The sequence below is a fragment of the Aplidium turbinatum genome, chromosome 5, assembly GCF_918807975.1.
Source record: "Aplidium turbinatum chromosome 5, kaAplTurb1.1, whole genome shotgun sequence".
Lineage (NCBI taxonomy): Eukaryota > Metazoa > Chordata > Ascidiacea > Aplousobranchia > Polyclinidae > Aplidium > Aplidium turbinatum.
In genome coordinates this window covers 22,029,935-22,056,569 of record NC_137476.1, presented here as the reverse complement: position 1 = coordinate 22,056,569, position 26,635 = coordinate 22,029,935, and the positions used below count along the sequence as shown (strand labels likewise).

Sequence of the window (26,635 nt, the reverse complement as noted above, 5' to 3'; positions counted from 1 at the left end):
GTTGACTGAAGATTGAGCGAAAGATTTAAAAGAAGTAAAATTTAAAATTGTTCGGTTTCACTTGAACCTTTAACGACAAGTTTCTTCTTTTTTCACTTTGTGCAGCACATTGTTTACTATCAAACCTGTTCCTTGTCAAAGCTTTAGTTTAGACTTTAGAAGAACGATTTGTGTAACCACACAGAAAGGTTTATTTTAGAAGCATGAAGAGTTATACTAAGGTTTTCATTTGTGCGATGTCTGCTTGCTGCTTGTTGATTATGATGTTGCATAATATTGAAAAGAGCTACAGTTGTGATTGTGGGCTAAGCGACAAGGTTTTCGCAAAAACACCTGAAGTTTACCCGATACCTTTCGGCAAACATACATCAGTAAAAACGGAATTAAACTCTATCAAAGATGCGTCCGATCCTATATCAGAAAAAAAAGTGTCAGGTAGGTATGCACTTAGATATAATAAATCAACTTTTTTCTACGGCTCAAGCATATCTTCAAGCAGCTGGAAGGAGTGATTCTTAACCTTTACAACCATGTCGACCCCTTACGACATATTAGTGCAGCGGGTTATCATAACCATTGTGCAAATTATGACTAAAGCATGAAATTTTCACCAGTGTTAGTACATATCATAAGGATCATTTTAAGATTGGGAGGTAAGTCAGATTTGACCTCTGATGACCTTGAGAGGTCAATGACCTAAACATGACCTAAATTACAGTTTTTCAAGATTCTGGTGCAGTAGGCTGTGTCTGTCTCGGGAATTATTTGAAAGACATGTTATGATAATTATTAAAGCATGATATTTTTACCAGCGTTAGTACATAATATCATAAGATTCATTTTAAGATCGGGAAGTAGCCTAAGTTGACCTCTAATGACCTTGAGAGGTCAATGATCTAAATTACAGTTTTTCACTATTCTGGTGCAGTTTGTTTGTCTCGGGAATTATTTGAAAGACATGTTAAGATAATTTTCTGCTGTGTAATGTTTAATGTACATTAGACAGAGGCTATAAAAGCTTGAAGTAGGCTACAGTGAGGCTAGGCGGGCCTCAGACACATGAATAGTACATATCGGTAATGATACATATACAGACGAATTATCCATATTGCCGCATAAATGTCGAGGTGTGTCATCGCAGCTAACAGTCTCCCGAACATGCACATAATGCAGTGCACTTCAGTGCAGCCTTGGTGCACTTGCATTAGCCTGTAGGCTACACCCCTTCTTGTAGTTGCAGTGGATCAGTTCTTGGCAAGATTTTGATGCCTCTGGCAGTGTCGTCCAGAGAGGCTGCCACCCAGAAGCCTTCTTTGTCCAGCCCCAATTAGATGGGATTTAGGACCAGAGTTTGGTTCCAACAGTTGGCCCGGAAAGAAGCCCGCTTGATGTGTTGCTGAAATGCTGCCTGCGTAGGAGGAATGTTTTCTAGAGCCCTCGACTTGTGTGCGAAGAGCTGTTTCCAAGCGTCGTTCACTTCCATGCATGATGTCGCTGGTGCAGTCATACATCAGCACAACGAAGCGCTCAAGCAGTGACATTGACTCCTCACTGACATCACTTCGCATGCGTAGTAGTTCTTTGAAAGCATTAGTCACCTCTGGGAAAACTGTCCAAATCTCCCAGGCAGTCTTCTTCCCTCTGCCAGCGAATGCAGACACAGTGTCGCACCCTATGGGAGCATGAAAGACTGGGAGAGTAGCACATCGTCTGGGGTTCATGGCAGCAGCCAAACGGTGAACAGTTATGTACCGGAAGCTGGACCCAGTACCAAGAGCTATCCACAGCTCGTCAGAGTTAATGTGATTGAAGGAAGCCACAGCCAGTACCACTACATCAGTAGATGCATATGGTCACCTTTCTCATCCCCTTCTGGACAGCATCTTCCACGTAGAAGCATGCGTGTATCCGCCTCCTCCTCAGAACATGGGGAGAGGTTGGTCAAGTCGAACTTGGCAGGAGAGCACAGGACATCAATTCCACAGGTCGCATACATTTTCTTGCCATCAGCAATTGGAAGACGAATGGTCTTTCGTGACAAGAAACCAAAAAGTTCAGTCTTGTTTTGGTCAACACGAAGGAAGTCCTTCCAGTTCTTAGGCATAACAGTAAAGGGAGCCACTCTTTTCCTGTTGCCCTTACTCCTCCTTTGTCTGGTCGTCGCCTTCAGGCTGTCAGGCAGATATACATTCCAGACGAGGTCCAGTCTTTGGACCTTTTCCAGTTGAGTGAAGATGTAAGGTGCAAAAGCTGTGTTCATATACTTTTCAAAGGTCTTTGCCGCAACAGGATTAAGCATTTGAACAATAGCTGCCCCATCAAGGATTATGGCATCAACCACATGTGCTCTAGTGGTTTCAGTTTGGTCTGATTTCAGGCAGTGTAATAGATCTGCTTTGACTCCAATGCGCAGTTAGTTTCCTGTAAATTATGAAGATGGAGCTGCCTGGTTCTCATGGGAGAAAAACTGGTCAAGATCCCCGTCACGTGATTGACATGCAATATACAGCCTCGAGAAGAGACTGCAGTCACTCTTCACTGCTTTGACTGCGTCTTGGTCTGTGGCCGACTGACGAGCGGCAACTTGTTCTTGGTCGCTGTGTCTGTAACTGGCTTCGCACATTGTTCCAGCCTTTCTTAAACAAACATTGTATATTGCTTCTCACCAAGGGATTCAATCTTTCTCGCAGTTTCTGCCACTGGGGTTTCCACGATGTCCTTCGTGTCAAGGACCAGTAAATCTTGAGAGCTCTCTAGAAAGGGATTTCCCATCTCTTGACACACTTCCATAAGCACCCTGACATCCTTCACAAAGGCTGTCGGTACTCCAGGTTTTTGGTCATGGTGATGATGCTCTTATGTCATGTCCTCTCCTCGTGGCCTGCTCTTCAAACTCTGTAATGATCTTGGCTATTTCTGGCCCTGCCACCATCCAGCGCCTGAGTGCTCCAGGATTTCCTGTCAGTCCAATAGCTCCACCAGACCCTTAGACCATAGCGTTGTTCTGCTCATGACATTGGTCGATCGCCATGGCAGAGAACTTATTGCAGGTCTTGTGTACTACAAAGTTTCCAGACTTGAATTCTGCAAGGACATGTAAGTGCTTGTCAATGAGGTTTATCATATCACGGATGTGTACATAAAGCTACCTGGAATAGTGAATGTAATTTAAGGCGAACATCCAGGGCATGATGTGTGTCAGGGTTGCACATAGAGCTCAAAAAGTTTCCTTCACGAAGCGATCGAATGCACACCAGCAACAGAACCTCTAGCAACAGCGCCGCAGACTATATAGGCAGACCATGACACCCATTCCTCTATGGATTGCTTCTCTAGAGCTGACGTCAATGTCTTCAACCATCAATACTCTTCGTGTACAGCAGCTTTAGCAGTCAGCAGGTCGAGAGGTCTTGCCAGACGTTGAACAGCCGGTGCAGTGAAGTGCTTCGTCTTCATGGCAACGGGTTGCACACCTGTGTACACTGAAGGCAAAGGTGTTAACGTCTTAAATGTGGAGATGTCTTGCCCAAGCACCAATACACCAAGGTCGTGTCCACCATTTATGTGTGATGGATGTTGCATTAAGGATATATCAGTGCCATGGAAATAATCCTTGGCCGTAGCAGAGCTAGGGTTATGGTCAATATTATCAACATCCCCAGAAGTGAACAGCCCCTGGCGCAGCTTGCGTGGGAAAACAACTTTTTCCATGTTGAAGCGCTGGCAGACGCCATTGGCAATGTCTGCTGTGAGCTGTAGTAATCTATAATACGAAACACACATCCCTAGGCCGAAGAGTAGGCCTATGTCGATCAGTTCTCTGCTCCTGGTCACAACGTGAATCTTGAGGGTCAGGTAGAGTGGGAATGAGGTTTCTCCCTCGCGGTTGTGGCGCACTGAGGTTGACTCCATATGCAGCATGCATGCTTCACACTGTTGAACACCAGTAGCTGCGATAGTGTAAGCGCAGCAGTTGTGTTGGTTATGTTGGCCAACTGAGTCTGGTGCTTGATGTTCGGATTGTTCGCCCCATCGAGGATCATGTTAACCAGAGCAAGGAGGGATGGTGTCACAGAATTTATCTGAGAATCAGCTCGGAACGCACCGTCAAAGTGAATCTTGTCTCGAAAATTTCTCTATGGACTACCTGTGCTGCTCTTACTAGGTACATCGCATCACTGTCATGATCACAGGCCTTCATCAGGGTGGGAGAGGGACCTATGTCTTTCTCAAACAAGAGAAGTGTGTCTCGGCCCTGCAAATGCGCTCTCAGGTTAGGAAGTGCAGAAAGAAGCCCATCCTTCAGCCTGGTTGTGTGTACCCTGTTGGTTTCCGTGGCACCCAGCTGCTCTAATCTGGTCTTGTAGAGGTTAGCCACGTGGTAGAGTTTGAATACAGGGACATTGTCCTCATCTTCATGCATGTCCTCCATGAACACCACCAGCTCAGCCATGCAATCGATCATCGTCATTGTCTACCAGTGATGCTGGTCTGATTTTGTTGTATAATGCACGGAGACAGTTGCGATGGTATTTTGCCTCGATGGCAATCAGGTCTCCTGCAGACAGCTTGGCCAGCAGTTCAGTGTCCTCGAATTCAGTGGCATCTTCAAACGTTCTTGTCAATTCCCATTGTAGCTTCTTGGTGCAAGTCTGCTGTGCCAGCTGGCTTATTGCAGAAGGAAACAGATAGGTTCGGTTGACTGTGGAAGCCTGTGGGCAGCTGCTGATCGTGTGCTGCGCAGAGTTGGAGTAGCGGTACCAAATTGTTGTCCTGAAGCGGATTCTGCTCTGTTCTGCTGGTCAAATATTTTTTGTTGAACTTTAAACGACATTTCTTGTGCTACTGAGCATTGTGTCTCCTCAAGTTAGCTTCTATGCCATCGCCATCATCCAGTCTGTTGACGTCTAGTTCCATTGGCATGTGACGAAGTTCCTTGAACTGGACGAGGTCTTCTTTCAATGATGCATCGCCAACACCTCTCGGTTTCATGGTAGATCTTAGTGGGCACTTCAAACTAACAACCATCGCTACAAGAGCAAGAGTGCTACACTTCCATCCTTGCTGCCTGCACACTCTGCACATGCGCGTTAACAAATAACATTCACCACTACTGAAAGAATAAAAGACAAGTGTTGCCATTGTTGTTTCAATCTTACAAAATACAGTAAGCTAAATGCAAAAAGCCAAACGGAAAATTTGGAGCCAAACCAATATGAAAAAAGCCAAAATAAGGCCAAAAGGCCAAACCCAAATTTTATGGCCAAACGACTTCAAAAAGGGCCAAATTTGTGAAGTTTAGCCGTAAAGGGGCCAACCTGGCAACTCTGATAATAATGACCAACACACTAACACAGTCAACACTCTGTAGAATGTGTACACACTTTTATTATAACGCATATGCATGGTTTGTACATCATACACACCTTTAAGATTAACCAATGACGCCAAATATCAATATTCTGATACTTTGAGGTCATTGACCTCTCGGGGTCATCAGAGGTCAAATCTGACTTACCTCCCAATCTTAAAATGATCCTTATTGTATGTGCTAACACTGGTGAAAATTTCATGCTTTAGTCATAATTGACACAATTGGTTTGATTATGAGAGGTTATCAGCTGCACTATATCGCAAGTTCACGTCTAATTCCAATAAAACTGCAATGAACAACTTGCATTTATTTTCAACCTTCAAATTGGCTCCGTCGAATCGATCGATCGATCGAACACAGGTTAAGAACCACTGGTTTAGAGTGTAAGACCAAATTTTCGAAAATGCATTGCTAGCAAAGATAAAGTGGGTGGCTGAAATTCTGGTGAGGCCTCATCCTTAGGTTAGAAAAATTAAAATGAGCCTGTAAAGGGCCGACACGGCTCGTATCGTTTGTTTTCTCAAACCATAGCACTTCTGCGATGCACCGTAATATGGCTATGCTCTAACTCAGTGTTTCTCAACTTTTTTTGGCCCAACGCCCCCTTCATGAATTGGCAAAAATTTACCGCCCCCCCCCCCCCCCCCCAACAACAACGATTAATTATGAAAAGCGAATATAACACAAAAAATGCTATTAATACTACAAAAAGTGCTCTATGCCAAGCAGAGCAAATTACATCAAATATAGGCTAGTTACCCAGTCTCTAAAACCCTTACAGCCTGTTTTACCCTAAAAAGGGGACCATCAGAAGATCCTTATTCAGATAGAATTCTATTTCTATTAGAATAAGGATCTTTTGATGATTCCATTTTAGAGTGAAACAGGCTGTAAGGATTTTAGAGACTAGTAACTATATTTGAAAAAAGCAAATATATATTTGCGAGCATGAAAACAGTAGGACTATAGGCCTACTGGTAGTCAGTGTGAACCTTGGGTTTGGTGAGAAAGTGCCAGTTTTTCCACATCCGGTGTAAAGCCAGTGAGAAACATTGGAAGATCACCTCTTATGGATATGTCAAGTGGGTTGGTATGTAGCAGAAAAACACAGCTGAATCCCTTTTCCACCAGGTATGAAGTAGGAAATGTTATCACGACAATACGAGCTCTTTGACGAAATCGTTACGCTGGGTGGTAGATGGGTTAAACCAGAATGCACCCTAATAATCAAAACGCCCCCCTTAATCCGAAGTAATCATACCGCCCCCTTGAAAAACCAAAACGCCCCCCGGGGGGCGGTACCGCCCCCGTTGAGAATGACTGCTCTAACTAAATAAACAATTGGCTTAAAATTAAAGTTACCCGGAGCATAATTATCTCTAATATATTTGCTTGTTGCTTCATTTAGATGAACTTTTATCAGTTCCGAGTGGTCGTGGTTGCAATGGAATTCACGCGTTATCCTGTGAAGAACCTTACCAGAGTAGATTCCTTCATGTGCAGGAACAGTGCAAGAAAAAGCCTCAACAAAATTATAGTTTGCTTTCTCTTCATTACAAGTTCAGTGATAAACTGAAACTGGTCATGTGCGAAACTCCGAAGGCAAGTCTTTGGATTTTAATGCAGGAGAAGTAGGGGACCTATGGGGGCAATCAAGTTGATTTAATTTTTTACAAGGCATATATGCAGGGGCGTAGCCAGTACCAAATGTTGGAGTGGGAGCAAAAAAGTATCTTTGCATATGTGAGTGAGCCCGGCAATGAGTCACTTAAGGTGGAGCATCCACAGAAAAGTCTGGAAGGGCCTCTCTCCCCCCCAAAAAAAAAACCTAAAGTTGTGCATTCTGAGAGTACTTTCAGCCTAAATGAATAATAAAACTTGGCCAAATGATGCTTTAACAGAGTGTGCAATTTCTTTTTGAATTTTTTCGGGGGGACAATTTGCACCATAAGGAAAAGTGTATAAACTGCTGCGGTTCTTACTTTATCTATTTCACACTAGCATGAGCTCCGTTAGAGGGGGGCCTGGGGAGTGATTAACCCCCACCAATTGGAGTGGGGGGTAATTAATGCAAAATTACCCCCCCCCACTAATGTAGAGATAAAAAAATTAGTTTTAATATTTTTGTGTTTTATTTTCGTTTTTTTTATTTTGTTGTACTACTTTTAAGGTTTTGCTTGGAAATTCCGACTCGTACGACAACCCCAAACCATCTGTATTCTGTCAAAAATGTACGCATCACAATGCACTATGTATGACGTCATAATTTCTTCAACCACAGACATATACTGTATATGTCTGTGGTTGAAGAAAGTGACCTCTTTACCAAAATTGTGTCATAATTTCTCACTACTACAAACTGTTTAATTTCGGTTTTATCACTCACAAACGAAACCCACTACAGTTGCATTGTTTCAATGTCTTTCGGTGTTGAATCGTTGTAACTCGGCGCCTTTTTTCGCGAAGATAGCTTCTCTTCGCCTTTGTTTGAACCACCGGGGTTTGATGGTTTTGCCATGCCATGCGATTTTGCTGATGGCGAGACGATGGGTGGCTTTTAAAATTGATTGCAAAATATAGCTGAGTCAAGGGACAGTTATTTGCTGAGTCAAGTTAAATTCCTATTTATTTTTAAATAATATTATTATTTTTAAAATTCCATTTTTTGTTTAGTGTTATTTCTTACACGGCGCAAATGGTAGGCCTCCCTGTAGTATCGATCAAGATGTCTCCCTATTTTCAGTTGTTGTAAAAGTTAATGCATTTTAGCTTTTATTTTTTACTGAGTTGAATGTAGGTCTAGCTTTGACCTTAACGCTTTTGACTATTCAAATCTAACCTTTTAGCATCTGAATGCAAAATTTGGAGGACTTGAGCCAAGGAAGAATACAGAGAGGGATTTTTGCGTAGCCTACGTCCCCACTTCCAGTCAAAATTGTCTCAAAACTTTAAAAATTGTGGCAAATGTTGAAGAGCTTTTGCTTGCGATTTCAGATTCGTTGAAATAATTTTTCGATTTTAAATCGTGCTGAAAAGCAAAAAATTTGCGCCTTCGGCGCGAAACATATCGCTTAAGACGCTGTATAAGAAACTGAAGCTTTCAATAATGCGAAGTGGGTCTGGGGGGCGACCTCCCAAAAGTACATATGATGCGATAATCCAATAAGCTCCCTGTCAATGTCAAAACTTTGTTCCCACCCCTGCTTAAATTACCCCCCACTCTCAGAAAGTGTCAGGAGCCCCTGCACACTAGTATAGTAAAATTGTATTGCTATTGTATTTAATTTTTACGTATTAAAAAAGCCACTAAAACTTCCCATTGGTCCCCACTGGAAGGGACCTATGGACAAGAAGTTTTCGAGAGCACAAATATAAACATTGATGAGGTAGTCTCTTTTATTTATCTTTAAGCTGTGTTGTTTCTCTGCCTTAGAAGTTTTGCGCTTTGCGATGACGCCATCATGTACTTCAACTGCTCGTCTTTGAACAATCTTTTCATATTCTTACTTTTTTAGTTGTTGGCATTCTTCAGATACACAGTCTTCGTAATTGCAAAAAATACGTTCAACTTTCCTTGTACCTTGCGTTTTCTGTAGTCTAAAGCATTGAATCAACCTTGGAAATAATTGGAAATGACTTCCCATCTGACATTGACATATCTCACTTTGGTTTGAAGCCTACGCTTATGCGGTGATGTGAACATGAAAGTAAACCTGTTGTAGGTAATACTGCGCCTAAACATAGCTATCTTTTGAAGGTGGCAAGTACAACATTGCAGAAGTTATTGGTTCGATTGGATTCTTCGTTTAAGAAAGAACATTCGTGGACTAAGAAACACGAATGTGGGTACTGGGGAAACAAGTGTTTTACCGAGTAAGTACACAGTATTTTTTTGCAAACCTGTCAATTAATTAACACAATAAAAATGCATATAGCACAAGCACTTGTATAAACGTATTATAAGTGCTTGGAAATATGTATGGATATATGACTACAATTTTATTTAAGTTACGTTTATGTTAGGGTACAATTTTCGCAAGCTTTAGCAAAAAAATTGATTACCAAGTCATGCTCCCTATATTAAATGCCTCAGATTACATTTAACATGAATAGTGGGCTGTTGATTTAGAAATTATTTCATTAATTCTTCAGATTTCTGGTGTTTTTTTTTTAGTGACTCTAGTTAGGCTAAGCTAATGATAAATATTGAAAGTGATAACTTGCTTTGTTTTCGACGTTTTGTTGGTCGACACGATTAACTTCATCAAGGAGCTAAAACAGTCAAAAGTGTAGCCTACCTGTTTAGAATTAAATGTATTTTCTTCGTGCAGACTTTACGTGGTGAAAAGTCTCATTCTATACATAGCTAGTTTAAAAATTTTCTATCTATATAGCCTATGTTAGGATTAGTAAATGTTGAAAATCGCAAAAGCAAAAGACGTAGCCTATAACATTTTAATGTCTACCCTTTCTCTTGTCGGTGACACAAAGTTTCTTGCCTGCTAATAATAGGAAGGCAGGAAAAGTCTATTGGTAGATTTATTGACTTGTCGGTTAATTATTATTCAAGTTTGCGTTTTAGGTGTTTTCTAAATAACATTTGTCTTCATGCTACATTATCTTACAGACTTTCTGAAAGAGAAGCTCGTTTACGGACGAAAACATATACATCGTTTCTGATATCTCGTCATCCTTTAGAAAGAGTTGTATCTGGTTATATCGACAAATTGGAAAAAAACGATTTATATTTTCGCAAATGGATTGGAAAATCTGCAGCTCTTCAGCAAGCACGTTTATATCTACACGATGTCGGGAGAGGGTACGTATCGGTGCCGCTGTTCGGTTAAGTCACTTGAATTAGCAAAGGAATCAATCAAAATATCTAATATCAAATAAAAAAAAAATTATGACATAATTTATAACGTTATATAATAGTTCAATGTTTTATTTTGTAGTTTAAAGAACATTTGGCAACACTGTTAACTATCTCTATCCTTATTTGTCTACTTTATCTATCTGTCTAGAAAACATATAATATTATATGTCTACTGTAATAGTTAGGGTGCATGGTCCACACGATAATGGAAAGCAACAGCAACAGAGTTGCTTTCACCATTGGCAACTTGCATCAGAAAAACCTCTGACGCGGAAAAAAAAATTTGTGTGGTAGCGATAGCGGTTATCAAACTTTTTTGATCAAAAGCACACCAAAAAAAATTCGGAATCTACCCGGCATATTGCTTTCCTACGTCATTGTTTTTTTGTCAAAATATGGCCTTTCATCAACGTTTTGATCTAATCTGCTACGTTGAACAAACTATAGCCTATAATTAGCATGATAGAGAGTTGCGTTGTAATTTTTATCAATGTAGCTATGCTAGTAAAATCATTTGCTTTTACTGCTGTTTTTGCTTGTTGTATCCAGGCTTACACCTGGTGGTTGAAGATTTAGATTAAGTGGACGGGAAGGCAAGGAAGCCAATCTTCGTGTCCACACCTTCAGGCATGCCTTAAAGTGTCCTGCCAAAGACACAGCCGCATGCTCTTGAGCGGTGTCGAACCGGCGCCCTTTCGATTGCCGTTTCAGGGCTCTCATAAGCTCACCACTCGGCTATGCAGCTGACATAGAATCTACCTACAATATAATTACTGCAATATGTAAGCAGTGATGGCAGGCTAGAAACTCCTGTTCACATGAATTTGCATTGCGAATGATTGTCGCTACGCTGTCATTGACTGACTTAGACGTTTTTGGAGGCACCTCCTTTATACAAATAACTGATAACCAAATGATTTTCGTATTTAATTTTCGGCAATTTATAGTGGTCTATTGTAACATAACTATAATGTGCTCTCTTGCCTCTTCGCAACAACTTCGACACTTTGCAGCTTTGCACTGCGGATGCAATATCCAATCACTAACTTTCGACCTTTTTACTCTTTTTTAAACTCACTTCACTGTTTCCACGAACTTACAACTGCAGATATTCTTCGTAGCAAGCAATTTTACCTATGTTGAAATTGTTCGCCAAACCCAAACAGCAAAACACAAGGCTGCCTGACTGTCCAAGACAATTGAGCCCCTGCAATTGAGTCACTGATCTTCTCGTTTGCAGGGGCCAAATGATCTCAAATGATTTTTTAAATGTTAAAGACAATATTTAGAAAACAGCCTCTCACTTTCCTCAGTAATCTCAAAGATAATCTTCACGTTACAACCAGGGGCGCCGGAAGCGGGGGGGCAGGGGGGGCGAATGCCCCCCTGCCCTCAATTTTTCTGCAGATGGAGGGGCAGGGGGGGCAATGGTGCCCTTTTAAAGTCATGTAAGCTACTGCACATTTCGCAATATAACAATTTCTGCTATTCCCTTTTAGCCTAATTATGATCTTTCATTTTTGCCTCAAAATAATATTTACGGCACAAAATTTTGAAACACAGTACAGGCCTTCAAACTCGTTTTTTTCGGCAGCCATCGTGGCTTACCGGGAGCTCCTTCTCGGCGGCCAAATCTGCGTGCTTGGAGGCCAAAATACAAATAATAACGATAGCACAAGTAGGCCTAAATAGAATTAAACTTGCAACAATGCTAAAATGATCACTTAGCGTTGTTGAAGGCTGGGCCTGGGCGACGTCCTACAATAGAATCGTTACACCACGCAATAACTGCTTTATCGAGATTGTAATCTAGTACTGTGGGACCATCTAACGACACTCGCACGAGTGTCTCCAATGTGGCTGATTTTAAAGAAGTTGGCCACTCCCCTAGACTTCTTTTTAGCAACGAAAAACAACATTCGACATGAGTTGACGATGACCGCAAGGTAATAAAATAAGTATTTCAATGATGTGAAGGACATTACTAAAAAGAAGCATAATTTTGCAAAATATGACCAACAAATGTTTTCCCCTCGGATGTCAACTAACTTAGTTCTCCTTTTTAACAACGATTCAATGTCCGACAACATCGAATCGACATAAAAACGACAATATTACCAGCTGATGTAAATCAGCACTTCGGATTAAGACTTTGTTAAAATAAACGTCGAGAATTACAAACAAGACTTACAGCGCTGGTGATCGCAGATGGATATCTTCCATCAATAACAAAAATCTTCCCGCACAATGCAACAGTGGCGATTATGACGCGCTGACGTAATTTTGCGTCACTCTTTGATACTACATGTTTTCGACAGTTAATCCACGATCATTCTATTGCGAAATTAAATAATTGGCTAGAAGAGACCGGCGACCAAACTTGGCCGATTGAGGAGGTAGCACCGGCGGTCATTCAAGCACTACTTAGCGGCCATGGCCGCAGGTTGCTTTAAGGCTTGACAGTAGGTTACATCATTATAACATAGCATGATGCCCTTCTTTGTATACCGGACACTTGTAGGCTATCATTACTCAATACATAGTGAGCTGATAGATTAGCATTATCGCTATATCTTATCTTGAAACTTGAAAAAAAATTGGCCTTTTAGTAAACAAAAGTGCCCTATTTTCGTAATCTTGCCCCCCCAGTCAAAAATCGTTCCGGCGCCCCTGGTTACAACCACAACAACAGTCAAATACCGAGATAAATGGAAAGAATTATGCATGAACGCCTTAACCTGGAACAGGCATGGTACACAAAGAAGAAGAAAGATTCAAATTCAAAATGAACAATCGTATCAAATTAAGATTGAAAGACAGTTAGAGATTTATAGTAAAAGAGAGATTTCGAATGGTGGTGGTAAATACCTACAAGGAGTTTATACTTGAAATATAATACACAATTAAAAGTAATAAAAGTTGCATGTTTATCTGAATTAGCTAAGAACGTCTCATTACAAACTAGCAGTTAGGCCTAACACTGTACATGATAGCCTACTGTATGCTGCTTGGGAGTTTTTCCATCTAATTGCTTGCCAACCTTGAGAATGTTGTTGATATATTCCTTTTTTTTTTTTTTTTCAGTGAAGATTTGCTGAAAAAGAAAGAAAAAGATATCAAAGCTTTGAAAACATTTAAACAGCTGTCATCTTCGCACCAAAATGACGTCCTAAAATACATAAACGTAATGAGGACCGGAGCAATATCATTTGCGCAGTTGGTAAGGTAAGTTTTCTACAATGTAATTTGAAACTGTTGTAAACGCCTGAAAACGGTGCCCTACAAGGATCAAGTTCTGGCTCCATTATTTTTAACATCTACACTAAGGTAGGCCTAGTCCTTATTTGCCGACTTTTAAATTTTTACGCTGGCGCCCTCTAAAATCGTTCCAAATGGTTAAAATGAAAGACCTCAAGTTTTTTTTTTAATTAATCAACATTTAAGTCTTTAAGGTACGGTATGCTTAAGGCCTTAAATGTTCTTCGCATTTTCAATTGTCTGGTTCCATTTGAACATGTTTTGTAGTGCAGAAGTCAATTGTCGTTGTGATTCTGCAGCTCTCTTTACGCCATGGCACTCCCAAAGTCATAGCATTAACTTTTCTCAATCCCATAAATTGGTTTTAGTGCAATGTCTACCTACAACTTATCTTAATCTTTCAACTTAATGTCAAAGTACTGTGATAAGCGTGGCATCTTTTTTTAATGAAATCACTCAGACTGGATGGATGGATGGTCATTTTATTTTTGTTTGGATGCGAAACGCCGAAACATACATAAAACAAAAACTGACACTGTGCATCCAATGAGAGAGTGTGAAAAACCGTAGCCCTGAAGGCGTAGGAGGTCGTCGAGTCTACACTCTCTCATACAAATAGTTATACGAAAGAAAGTATTGCGTATTTAAAAATTGTAGCAAATTGACACAAAAAAGACGAAGGAAGGAAGAATAGAAAAAAACGAAAACAAATACAGATACTACAAAAAATAATAACAATTAACATAGTCAGGTAGTGGATGTCGTTTTTATAGCTCTTGATTATTGAAGAAGTGTTTTTTGCACATTTTATTGAAAAATTTGAAGCCTTTTTTCATGTTTTTTTTCATATTTTGAGGTAAACTGTCCCATACCTTGATTCCCATGCATTTTAAACTTATTTGAAATAATTGGGTATTTGCCTGTTTAGTAAAAAGTGAATTGGAGCTTGGACGTCGGGTGTTATACGAATGAATAGCTCATACATGTGTAAAGAAAGTTTTGAAGTTTTCCGGTAGTTTATTATTATAAAATTTGTACATAAATTTGCTTATTTCTAGTTTATAAGTAGAATTAACAGTTAGTATTTTATTTTCTTGGTAAAGTGGCAGTAATTTAGTTTTCATTTCAAATGCTCCTGTAACGATTTTAATTATCTTATTTTGTCTAACTTGAACTCTATTCAAGTATTTTGTGGGTGTGCTACTGTGCATCCCCAGTTGATAATTCCATATTGTAGGTGCGAGTGTACAATGCTATAACAAATATTGATGAGAACTTTTCTAGAAGTAAATTTTCTAAGTTTACTCAGTACGCCTGAAGAAGAGGATAGTTTTTTCGAGAGGCTATCAATGTGTTTATTTCAGTTGAGTTTGTTATCAATTGTGATTCCTAAGTAGCGTGTGTGGTCAACTTCCTTAATTATTGTACCATTTAGTTTAATTTGCATATCGGAGAGTGTAGTCTTTTTATTGTTAAAGAGTATGTAGCTAGTTTTACTCAAGTTGAGTGTCAACTGATTGTTATCAAGCCAAGTGTAGAGTTTGCATAATTCTTTATTCATTATCGGCTGGAGGTTGCTGGTAGTTTTTTGAGCCAAATAGAGAACTGTGTCATCAGCATAGAGTAGAGTTTTCAAATTAGTTGCATCGAGAAGATCGTTTATGTAAACTGAAAACAAAAAGGGGCCAAGTACACTGCCCTGAGGAACTCCAATAGTAATATTTGAGCGAAAAGAGTTGATTTCCCCGCCATGTACATATTGCTGCCTATTGGTTAGGTATGAATGAATAAGGTTTTTAACGTTTCCCCTTACGCCATAATGATTCAACTTGTCAATTAAGATTTCGTGATTAACTGTATCGAATGCTTTTTTGAGATCTATAAACAGTGAGCACACAATGTGATTGTTGTTTAGTTCATTTATGATATCTTTATGGAAGTGAGTAATTGCTAAATTGGTTGAGTAGTTTTTCCGAAATCCAAATTGCAAAGGGGAGAAGAGTTTATATTTTTCCCAGAAATTAGCCAAGCGTTTGTGAATGATTGTCTCAAATATTTTGTTAAAAGGCGATAAAATCGATATCGGTCTGTAATTCTGAGGTTCTTGCTTGGAGCCTGATTTATAGATAGGTATGACTTTGGCTATTTTCAAATCTTCAGGATAGTGTCCAGTAATCATACAGTTATTAAAGACTCGGGTAAGATAAGGAACTATTAAGAACTTGGAGCTCTTTATAATAGTCAAGGGAATGTCATCGTATCCTGGGGACTTGTTATGCTTGAGGTCATCAATTATATTTATTACTTCGTTATTATCTGTTGGTTGCAGGCTGACGGAAGTAACAGGGCTAGACCGTCCATTTTTTAGAGTATTTCTGTAATTTGTGCTTATTTGTTTACCTTTGGCTAGTTTATGACCAATATTCACAAAATAGTTATTCATTTCCTCGCAGATTTCTTCTGGTTTTTCTGTAGTTGTGTGATTGTTAAGAGAGATTTTGGATGGTAATTCATTAGTTTTGTTTTGTTTACGTATTATCTTGTTGATAGTCTTCCAAGTATCTGAGGAACTCCTACCCAATTTGAATATTTCTTTGTAATAAGCCTTTTTCGCTTTAGTTTTTATGCGAGTTAATTTGTTACGAAATTGTTTATATTCACTGTGTATTGTGGGATCCTTATTTTTGAGAAATTTTTGAAAAAGTTTAGTTTGTTTTTTGATAAGCTTCAAGATACGATTAGAAATCCAAGGTTTACCTGATGAGGAATGTTGTTTACGTGTTTGTTTAACTTTAGAAAAATGTAGGTTTGTTAAGAAGATCATTTTAGCAATAAGCCATTCAATACTATTACTGCTTATTGCGGTTGGAGTTTGAAGGATAGAATCAAGATCAGCTAGATATTTTTCAAGCCTTTGTGCGGTGATTTTTCTAATCAATGGCCTCGACTGCTCTTTATGTGATGCCGTAAACTTTGTTTTGACCATAATGGGCAAGTGATCCGATACGTCACTTGAAATTACAAAGGGTTTCATTTTATGGGCGTGTAAACAGTTGGTGTAAATGTGATCAATAATTGCGCTGGTGGTTGTAGTTATTCTAGTTGGTATGTTTATTGGTTGTAACGCACCCGCAGCGGTAACTCCATCAAAGTAAAGTTTGAATTTATTGTTTTCATTATACTTTCCAAAGTCGATGTTGAAGTCACCTAGGATCAGATACTTCTGCTTAGGTTTGAATGATTTAATCAAATTAATAAAGCTTTCCTGAAAGCAGCTTATGTCGCTAGAAGGATGGCGGTAAATCGATCCGATGATAAGGAACTCATTGTTAGGCAACGAGATTTCAGCCCAGACGTCTTCGCAGTTTTTTAAATTAAGGCGGAGAGTGTCTAAGTTATTGAAGGTTAATTTATTTGATAAGTAGATACCAGCTCCTTCTGCTTTTGTGCTGGAATTCACGTTAATTAGTTCGTACCCAGGAAGCCGAACGAGACTTTCAGTGCTAGTGGTTAGTCGTGTTTCAGTCAAACAGAGTATATCTATTGGTTTTAAAATGTCAGAAAGGAGTTGATCTAGTTTTTCTATGTTTTTATTTAGACTCACTATGTTAACATGACAAACAGTTAGATCTGATGTCGTGTTTGTAAGTAATTCTTTTATGACACTGGTGGTTGTGTGTTTTTCACATACATTTCGATAGTTACTACTAAAGTCTTCATCTATTAATTCCATAAGCATACCGTTGTGGTATTTCCAAAACAGTTAAAAACAGGTAAAAGTAGGCTAATAAGTAAAGAAAAGACAAGAGGAATAACAAATACACCCACCATCACAGCTTTTTTAGATCGTCTTCTTTGTTAATTATAATTGAATCGAAACCGTCACTCTTTCTCACATATATCCGTCCATTTGTAGTCCAAACATATCGATATTTTTTGCTTTTTGCTTTTTGTTTGCCGAGCCAGAAAAGCCTCTTTCGTTGCTGTGTTAAATTTTCGTTGATGTACAGTTCTCTCATTCCTTCTATTGGGAATACTTGGTCTCGAGCAGCTTTGCGATTTTTATAGATGCTGTTGCGCACGTTGCGATTGCTGAAGCGCACGATGACCGCAGGTGGTTTCGCATCATCCTTCTGTTGTCGTCGATGTGCTGCTATAATTTCATCTTCTTTTACTTCAACATCGAGCTTGCTGGCCAGTTGAATAACAATGTTGCAAATATCTTCATTTTTCTTCACTGGTATTCCGACAAACTCAAGATTTTTTCGTCTTTCGTATTGTTCTAGATTATCTAATTTGATACATTCTTTGTTTGTTTTGGTTTCTAATTTCTTTGCACTAGTATTTAGCTTTTCAATTTCAGTTTCCTGTACTTTGTTTGATTTCACCACGGTCTCGTATTGTTTTTTCAACTCTTCATATTTGTTGCATATAAAGTTTTGGCTGTCTTTTAGCTGCTCAATTTCAGTTTTAAGTAGTAAAACCTCTTCCTCGTGCTTTTTTACCAGTCTTTCCATTGCTTTGTTTATCAATTCTTTCATTCTAGGCATGCATTTTTCAACCATTTTATCCAAACTGTTTTGATTAGAGCTGTCCGAGTCGCCCTCTCTTACAGAAGTACCAGACTTTCTTGATTTTTCACTTGGCATTACGCCCGAAGCCAGAGAGAAGAGAGAAAAAAAAACACGTCCGTTCAGCAGAACGACAACTTCAGAATGATGAACGTTTGTAGAACGTTTGAACGTTTGAACGACTGTAACGTTTCCATTCGTTATGTACTTGTCACAAATGTATCTGTATTATTCAGCGTCCTGCATGTCATTGGCATATGTTATTAGTAGTGATGGAACAAGTAACGACCTCTGGCTTCAATTCGGGCCATTTTTTCAACTAGCTCTGGTCCAGAGGTGTATGTGGCTGTGGTCCGGTTCATGACCTTGAATAAACCTAATTTTTGTATCATGGTGGTAGTGTAGAAATACAAGAATAGGCTACACATGTTGCCTGCAACATTGGTCAACTCCGTAGTGCCCAAGAAACAGTCAAATTTTCAAAAATGAAAAAGTAACAGTAACCTCTTAAGTAGCCTACATGTAGCCTACACAGTAGCTCCACATAAAGTAAACTTTACATGACTTTTGACTCTTTTTTTTTATTTCTTTAAAGATAATGTCTAAAAAGATATTATTAAAAGTAACTACGGACAGGACTGTCCGAACAAGACTGCGGATAGGACAGTCAGTAGGTACTTTTAATAATATCTTTTTAGACATTATCTTCAAAGAAATAAAAAAAGAGTCAAAAGTCATGTAAATTTCACTTTGTTTGGAGCTACATGTACTTGAGAAGTTACTGTTATTTTTTATCCACTTGTTGATCTGTTTGTATCCTCTGTGGATCCTTCTCTTGGATCATGGGCCAATCCTATAGAATCTACCTATAATATAGATGTATGCTGGATTGCTGGTAGGCCTGCACCCCTTCATTTTTTATGAAACTGTTGATCATTTGATTTTAGACAGTCCATGGACTGGACTACCTAGTGGTTTTAACACACTTTAGCAATGCGAAAATATATGTAAAAACTGACTAAAATACGACTGGGTTCGAGTGTGAAAACGGCAAACGAAACTACTAGGGTACTCGACCCAAAGTCATGCACTTTCAAAAATGTTTGTTGCATATAGGCTAGACGATGCAACATGGGGCGCTACAGGGAATGTAAGATTGAAAACTGAATCAAGAAAGTCAATCAAAAATCTTCAATATCTTAAAAACAATTCTATATCGGGTGGATAGGAAATATTGCCAAATTTGAAATCTACACAAATGTTTATACCTGAATGGATCCTATAAAAGGACTCCAAACATTGCCATAAGGCATCTTTTAGACCGCTGGGTGAGAGTGGTAAACAACTGCTGCTTGGTTGGAACATTGATTATATGAAGTAGATATTATCAAAGGCAGGAAGCTCCAACCTCCGGCCGGAGTTGCAATTCTCTGCCCGGAACATCCTGCTACTGGCCAAAATGTTGCCTCCAGTCAGTAGCGTATCCTGGTCGGTTGAGCAAGGGAAGCAATAGAACTCGTGGGGAGTTATAGAGCGTGCCGAAAGCAGGCATATTGTAAGGGATACACCAACTACCAAGAACAGTGTAGCCACGCCGAAATTTTGAAAGCCAAATACTGTAATTGTTTGAGTGAACTTTATTTCAACAATAAATATGTTTTGGTACTTGTAATCTTTCTTTTATCTCCAGTTTATCAAGACATTATAGCTACCACTACAGCAGACCACATGTATGGGCTATAATGTGCATCCAGACCTCCCGACTTTTTCAAAACAACTACTGCCAAATATTAAACTGTTGTATTTATGCAAAAAAAAACTCTAATCGATGTCTAAGAGTACAATTAAACCTTCCAAATTTGACTCTGTGGCAAATTTTGGAAATAAAAAAAATTGGCCATAACTCAGTAGGCTAACTATCTACTTAAAGTATAGGAACATGATTTTGGTATCTAACTAAACTAAATCATATACATAGGCTACCATCTATTTGTCAAAGTCATCAGTGACACGTTAGAATCTAAAAATTACCAAAAAAGAATCAATTTCAGTAAAAATATCAAGAAGCGTGGGTAGGCTACGCAACACTGCAGCCACACTTCTGACTAAACGTTACAGAATATGTTGCTAAGAAAACCAAGAATTTATTCATTAAAATCATGACACTTTTTGTAATGAAACAGTTGACAAGCACGATAGGGTTAAGGGATGGAAATCATACTGAACAAATAAAATCTGCCATCTGATGGGAGATATTTCTAATAATAATTCATTGGCTAAATCTTTATTGCTTTTCTACGTAAAGCAAAAAAAGATGAGCAATTCGTATAGATTTTGCTTTGTGAAAAGTTGTAAAATGATTTGTCGGCTGTATTTCAGATTTCTAGTTGATCAGTACGTAGAAGGAAAAGTTGACAAAATGGATCGACACTGGAAGCCTCAAGTGGATATCTGTCAGCCTTGTGCCTTCAACTACAGCTGCATTATGAGATTTAATGATCTTGCCAAAGACGTTAATCGCATGTGGGATTATGCAATCGACTACTCGAGGTTTAACGTTTCTAAAGAAGATATTTATATCAAAATGAGAGAAACAACGGTTGGCGACAACCCAGTCGCTACACAATATTATAAACAAGTACCTGAGAACCACGTACAAATATTAAGAGCTTTGTATAGAGAAGATTTTTTATTTTATAATTACGACCCTTATTTATATCATGGATATTAATAAAGTACGCTTGACTTTGTACCAGCTGTTTAAACCTGTTGTTTTTCAATTTTTTTTTCGCAAGTTTACTGTTCAAGGCGGTGGGGGAGGGCGTGTTTGGACCAAATTCAACCAGCTGTTACTTGTGATCTGCTGGATTTTTTTCGAACAGAATTTGTACTAATGTGTAGAAAAATCACTTGTCTATAAGTTTGAAAACTTAATATTCTGACATTTTGTATGCTTAACTTGATATTTCATTTTTTGCAAAGGCACCCAAAAACGATTAGTTAGCTTTATGTTGCCGCCTTTTAATTACCGTTCTAATTTTACGCAAAGCTCTGTAAAACAATGAGCCCGCTCCAACGCAATGCGGAGGGTGAGTGCCAGTGTATTATATCAGATAGCTTTACGCGCGAATTTTACATCGTGCTTTACTTCTGAAATCTTCGATGCAAGAAACTCATAGATATTTTACTCGTTGGAAAATCTGGCTTTGTTCACATTATGTTACAATGTAAATAATGACTAAAATTTTCAATAAACAATGGCGGTTTACATTGTTGTGCAATGCAAAAATGACTAAGTAGCCTATATTGGCCTAATATCAATGGTTTATATCGTTTTCAATATCAAATTGAAACAAAAATTGCATTTGTTTTTCATAAGCCAATGCTTTCCGAAACTCATAATTTCTTGTTTTTATGGAGCCAAGCATCCCTTAGCAACAATACCCAAAATATTGACTTTTTTGTTTGTGTGGTTTTGACGTATCTGAATTTTCTTATTTGCAGGCTTTTGATTTTTAAATTATTAATTTTTACGATAGCGTCTAAGAACCAAAAGCCATTCAATTTACACTGTAGTATGTTTATGACTAATCATGTAAGATACCGTACTCACTAAAATACAAATATAAATAACGCGCCAGATTTGAGTATCTCTTTTATTGTAGATTTCTATCAGACAATTTGCTTGCGCTGTCGTCGTAAGCAACAAAAACAAAACAAAATAACCAAAAAGAAAATATTGTTGGACAGAAACTATTACGTGAAAGAGGTGGTCAAGCAATAAGTACAAGGAAAGCAGCGATCTTCCCAGACAGCAAAATCCGTTCTTTCTCTACATTGATTTGACGTCTTCAGACCTTAAAGCAATGTAAAAATGACAGAGTTTTCTTTCTAGGAATAGTTTCTAACAAGAACAAAGTAATTACCATATGGTTTCAACAATCAAAGTGATTTCAACGTAGTTTCAAAGTTTATGATAAGTTGACATGGAGCTGTAATAAAACACAACTGATTTGTAGGCTACCCGATTGCTACTGCACTTCCTCAATTTTTTGGATCCAGAATGAGCTCCATGAATAAAATAATCGCAATAATGTTTTCTGGAAAACAGAAATGGAGGAAGGATAAAATTGCCAAACGCATTGATGACACAAACAATAGATATAGGCTACCGAGTCCCTCTCTCCTCGGCCAACTGAGCGTGTATAGCCTACCCACAGGCGCGAATCTAAGAGTTTTTTTCGGGGGGGGGGCCAGAAAATTTGAAATCAATTAAAAAGAAAGAAAAAGCTAAACAGATATGAACAATGATACTACGACATATACGATATGCTAGAAAATAGACATTAAAACAACCATTTTCATTAATTGTGATGCCGAGGGACTAATATCAGCTGTTTAGAAGCATATCAAACCATTTGATGCGGAAACATACAATTTTTCACAAAATTTCGGGGGGGGCCCCCCCCATAAATCCGCGCCTGCCTACCCAGTTTAGATACTAATCTGATAATGTTAGACCATTAGCACAGTTGTAACACCAGTTCATGGACCATGACCAGTTTTGTCTACATTGTAGACAGACTCAGGCCCAAACTTCTAATTATACTTCCAGCAAATTATCAAAAACTTTTCCTCGCATGAAACCTTGCTCTGCTTAAAATTGTGTTTTTAGCAATTTGTCAATCAATCAATGGTTTTGCAATTGATTGAGTTTCGCTTTTAGCAGCATGATCGTTGCTTACTTTACGGTACAATGTAGATTTTAACGACTTGTTTTAGCCTGATGCTGCGAGGCGCTGTGCCGAAAGAAAATCAACAACGGTGCCGAAAGGGAAGAACTAGGCCTGTCACCTAATCTATTAATCAACGGATTCAACAAAATTTCACAGCAATAACGCCTAACACAGAAACTCAACAGCCATAGCAGTCTCAAGCCAAACAAAAGAGCCGCATAAAAGAACGACTCACTGACTTCAACACCATTCGTCATAGCACCAGCTCAGTGGCCGAGTGGTTTTTGACTTCGACTCTGGTGCTGGTAGATTGAGATCGATTCCAGGTCGGGTCAAACCGAAGACTGTAAAAACGGTACCGATTGTGTTCTTTCTTGTGTAACGCAGTGAGAATAAATCGGGTAATAATGTGATAACATCGTAAAACCTGATATAAAATTAAACATGAGCCCTACCGCTAAAAGACTTTAGCTGTTGTAGAGCGACAATAAATAAAACCATAACATTATTATTATTATTCGTCATAGCACATGATTGGGAAAGTGTGTTCCGAAAGCTAGCGCAATTCGTTATTACCACAGAGAACTCGCAGCATCAGGCTAAAACAGGTCGTTAAAATCTACATTGTGAAGTAATCAATGGTTTATTTGCCAGTAACAGGAACAGTAGCCTATTGTGGTCAAAATATGGCAGTTGCATAGCCTATATAGTATATACACACACCTCAAAAGTGGCATAAGTTTCCATACTGACAGGGAGACAACGAAACAACCATACCGTTTAGTGGGCTACTAGTCCATTGCCATTTTACAGAAATGATATTTTGTCACTTCAGACACAGAAAAGAAAAAAAGTATTTAAGCTACGGTATAACAGAAAAATACAATGTTCCCTCGCTTTAAAATACACACCAAGGGAAAAACAAACATAGGCTACATTTTAGATAGCGTCCTTACAAAATTACAGGAAATAAGCAGAAGTTAGACCAGAGCTTCTGGTTAGATTTCGATAACATACAATTTACGATTTTCCATAGCTTTGTGAAATTAGGGCTTTCATCTCTATGGTTGGTTGCTAGTTGGTTGCTATGTTGGCAACTCTTGTCTAAATCATATTATGTTTGCTGATGAGTGATGACATTTGCTGCATCTCGCTTAGTTTGTGTGGCTTACAAAATTGTTAGATGTTTGCCACAAGTATGCTGTTGAACGTGAAATTACTTTCAATTCTAAAAAGTCATTTGGTATGTTATTCTCCCCCAAAAAAACTTTTATCTTTCACGTGCTCCTCTGCTATATCTAGGTAAATCTAAAATTGTCTTCACAGACTGTATAAAATATCTGGGTGTATTTATTGAGAGTTCTCTCTCAGATGAAAATGATATTTCAAGGCAAGTACGCTCTCAGTACTGTGCTGCAAATAATGCAAAATCGCATTTTTCTAAATGCTCACCCGCTGTAAAAAACATTGTAGCCTACGGTATTTCGTTCTTATATTGCATGTCGTTTTACGCATCCCAGTTGTGGAACAAGTTTAGATCTTCTAGTATAAAACGATTACGTGTTGCTTACAATGACTCTTTCAGAATATTGCACAATTTGCCTCGTATGTCAGTGCCCGTGAATATCAAGTAATGAATAATATAGGCTAACAACGTTTGATGCTTTATTGAGGAAAAACATGTTTTCGTTTATTAACCGTTGCATTCACACCTCAAATCGTTTTACATCAGACCTGATGTCATCTGATTGTTTTTATCGTTCTGAATACTTTCAATATTCTTCCAACGCTCATTGTATGTAAATTTGTAACAGTAGGCCTAGATAGCTTATTTAGTGAGCTTTTTAACCGACGGCATCCAAAGTGGCTCACTGTGACCTTTGTGCATTTGCAGTTTGTGTATTAACTCGTTGTTTTGTTTTGGATATGGACAGCTTTGTCTGACGCAAATAAATAATAATAGTAATAATAATAATATATTAAAACAATTTATTGGTACTTAATGCCAATGTTCTTCAACTCATTACTATAAAACTTCTACTTTAAATCGCATACGAGTTGCTTACAACGACTCGTACAGAATTATCCACAATTTGTCGAGATGCGACAGTGCTAGAGTGTATCAGGTACAGAACGACGTGTTAACATTTGATGCTCTATTAAGAAAAAATTGCTATGCATTTGTAGAACGTTGCAAAAGATCAATTAATCCACTTTTGCGCAATGTTATGTCTTCTGATTATTACTTTAATTCTACATTTTATATTCACTACAACAGTATTTTGTACGTTGTTTGATGTAGCCTACTTGATGTTGTGTTAGTCTGATATTTTGTGTGATGACTGTTAAAAAATTTAAATTCTATGGACTTTGAGTCTGATTGCAAATAAATAAATAAATAAATAAAAATTGGACCTAGCCTAATCTAGTTATAACCATCTGCCAGGTCAATCTTATAGTGAATCCTTGGCCACCCCCTAGTTTCTGCATTAAATCCTCTGGAAGAGACAAAGAGTGCCTGTGAGTTTTAAGTTCTGGATTAACCGTGGAGGAATAGTCACCACAAACTCTTAATTTGGATTTCTTACCTTCGGTAGAAGCCTTGCGAACTGGTACTACAGGAGTTCCCCAGTCGCAAAATTGTAGGCTATAGGACAGGTGTCCACTGTCCAGATAGGCTACCTTTTTCTATGTCGTCGTCATAGGATAGGCCTACTTTACCTCCTACTGCTACTCAAGTTATAACCTTATGCTACTAGTTTTGTATGCTATTTAAGCGCAGCCGATCGGCCTCCAGTCAAATGCGAAGCTTACACGTTGGCATGGCCAGTGTTAGGCCGCCATGGAATAGGCCTTCACCACACGCAGAAAGAAATTGAAAAGTAGATTGAGTTCAGCTTGGATCCGTCTGAGTTTTTCAGCAAGTCACTGCCTTATTTAAAAGACCATGACTCAAATAAGTAATACAATCAACATCTTTTTTTTTTACATAAAGACGAACTGCGACGAAAAGGAGCTGATGAAGTATTATTGCGTTGGGGAATTTTCAAAGCAGGTGCAAGAAAATTTATTGGAACGAATCTGGCAACACTGTTTGTGATATTTATTTTGGGATCTATTTTTTATGTCTCAAGAATTCTAAGGGCCTGGGTTCTGGCCCTGGGACATTGTCTGGGGGGTCAATTACTCCCCCCCTCCCGAAATATTTTGAATAAACATTTTACCTTCTGTTACATATATCATTCGACTGAGTTTTAAAATGGATGTATTGTAGCCTGAAAGCGCTCTCAGAATGTGCAATTTTAAAGTTGTTTTTTTTTCAACTTTTCCTGGCAAAGGCTCCCTCCGAATGCTTTGCTTTCGCCGACTGGCTGCCGGCTTACTGGTATGTGCAATAGCACTTATTTGACCCCCCACCCGAAGTTGTTCGCTGGCTTTGCTGTTAATTAGTAGACTTGGGAAAGAATCAAGATTACCGTACCATTTGCAGATTATGTTATGTTTTTAAGGAAGTGGCTATTTTTCCACAATCAGGTGTTGCCAGAGTTAGGATTAAAGTTAAGAAGGGTTAAGGTAAAAGTTAGAGTTAGGAATAAGATTAGGGTTGTGATCTTTCTAGGCCTAAAAAAAATTTCCAAAATACAAATTTTTGTTTTCAACAGCCTAAAACTTTTCTTAAATTAGGGCAAAATTCCTTCTCTGGCAACACTATTCAGGCTATTATTACATTATATAATGTAAATATAGCCACAGCCTATGTTTAAACATGTAAAAGTTTATTAATATTATTGTATACCGTATTATATATCTATTTTTTAGA

General features: G+C 38.5%; 1 protein-coding gene across 1 annotated transcript; it reads left to right on the top strand.

Moving 5' to 3' along the window:
* The first annotated feature begins 211 nt into the window (after positions 1-211).
* On the top strand, positions 212-21,710 carry LOC145771291 (carbohydrate sulfotransferase 11-like). The gene is made up of 6 exons (XM_082583031.1): positions 212-435; positions 6,783-6,976; positions 9,132-9,247; positions 10,002-10,193; positions 13,335-13,475; positions 20,459-21,710. The coding sequence occupies exons 1-6, from the start codon at positions 237-239 to the stop codon at positions 20,808-20,810; spliced, it is 1,194 nt and encodes a 397-aa protein (XP_082439157.1). The 5' UTR covers positions 212-236; the 3' UTR covers positions 20,811-21,710.
* Positions 21,711-26,635: the final 4,925 nt, after the last annotated feature.

Excerpts from the sequence above, each read along its gene's own strand:
- LOC145771291 (XM_082583031.1), top strand. The coding sequence starts at position 237 with ATGTCTGCTTGCTGCTTGTTGATTATGATGTTGCATAATATTGAAAAG. Across the intron at positions 6,977-9,131 it reads TCATGTGCGAAACTCCGAAG|GTGGCAAGTACAACATTGCA; the intron begins GCAAGTCTTTGG and ends TATCTTTTGAAG. Across the intron at positions 13,476-20,458 it reads TCATTTGCGCAGTTGGTAAG|ATTTCTAGTTGATCAGTACG; the intron begins GTAAGTTTTCTA and ends GCTGTATTTCAG.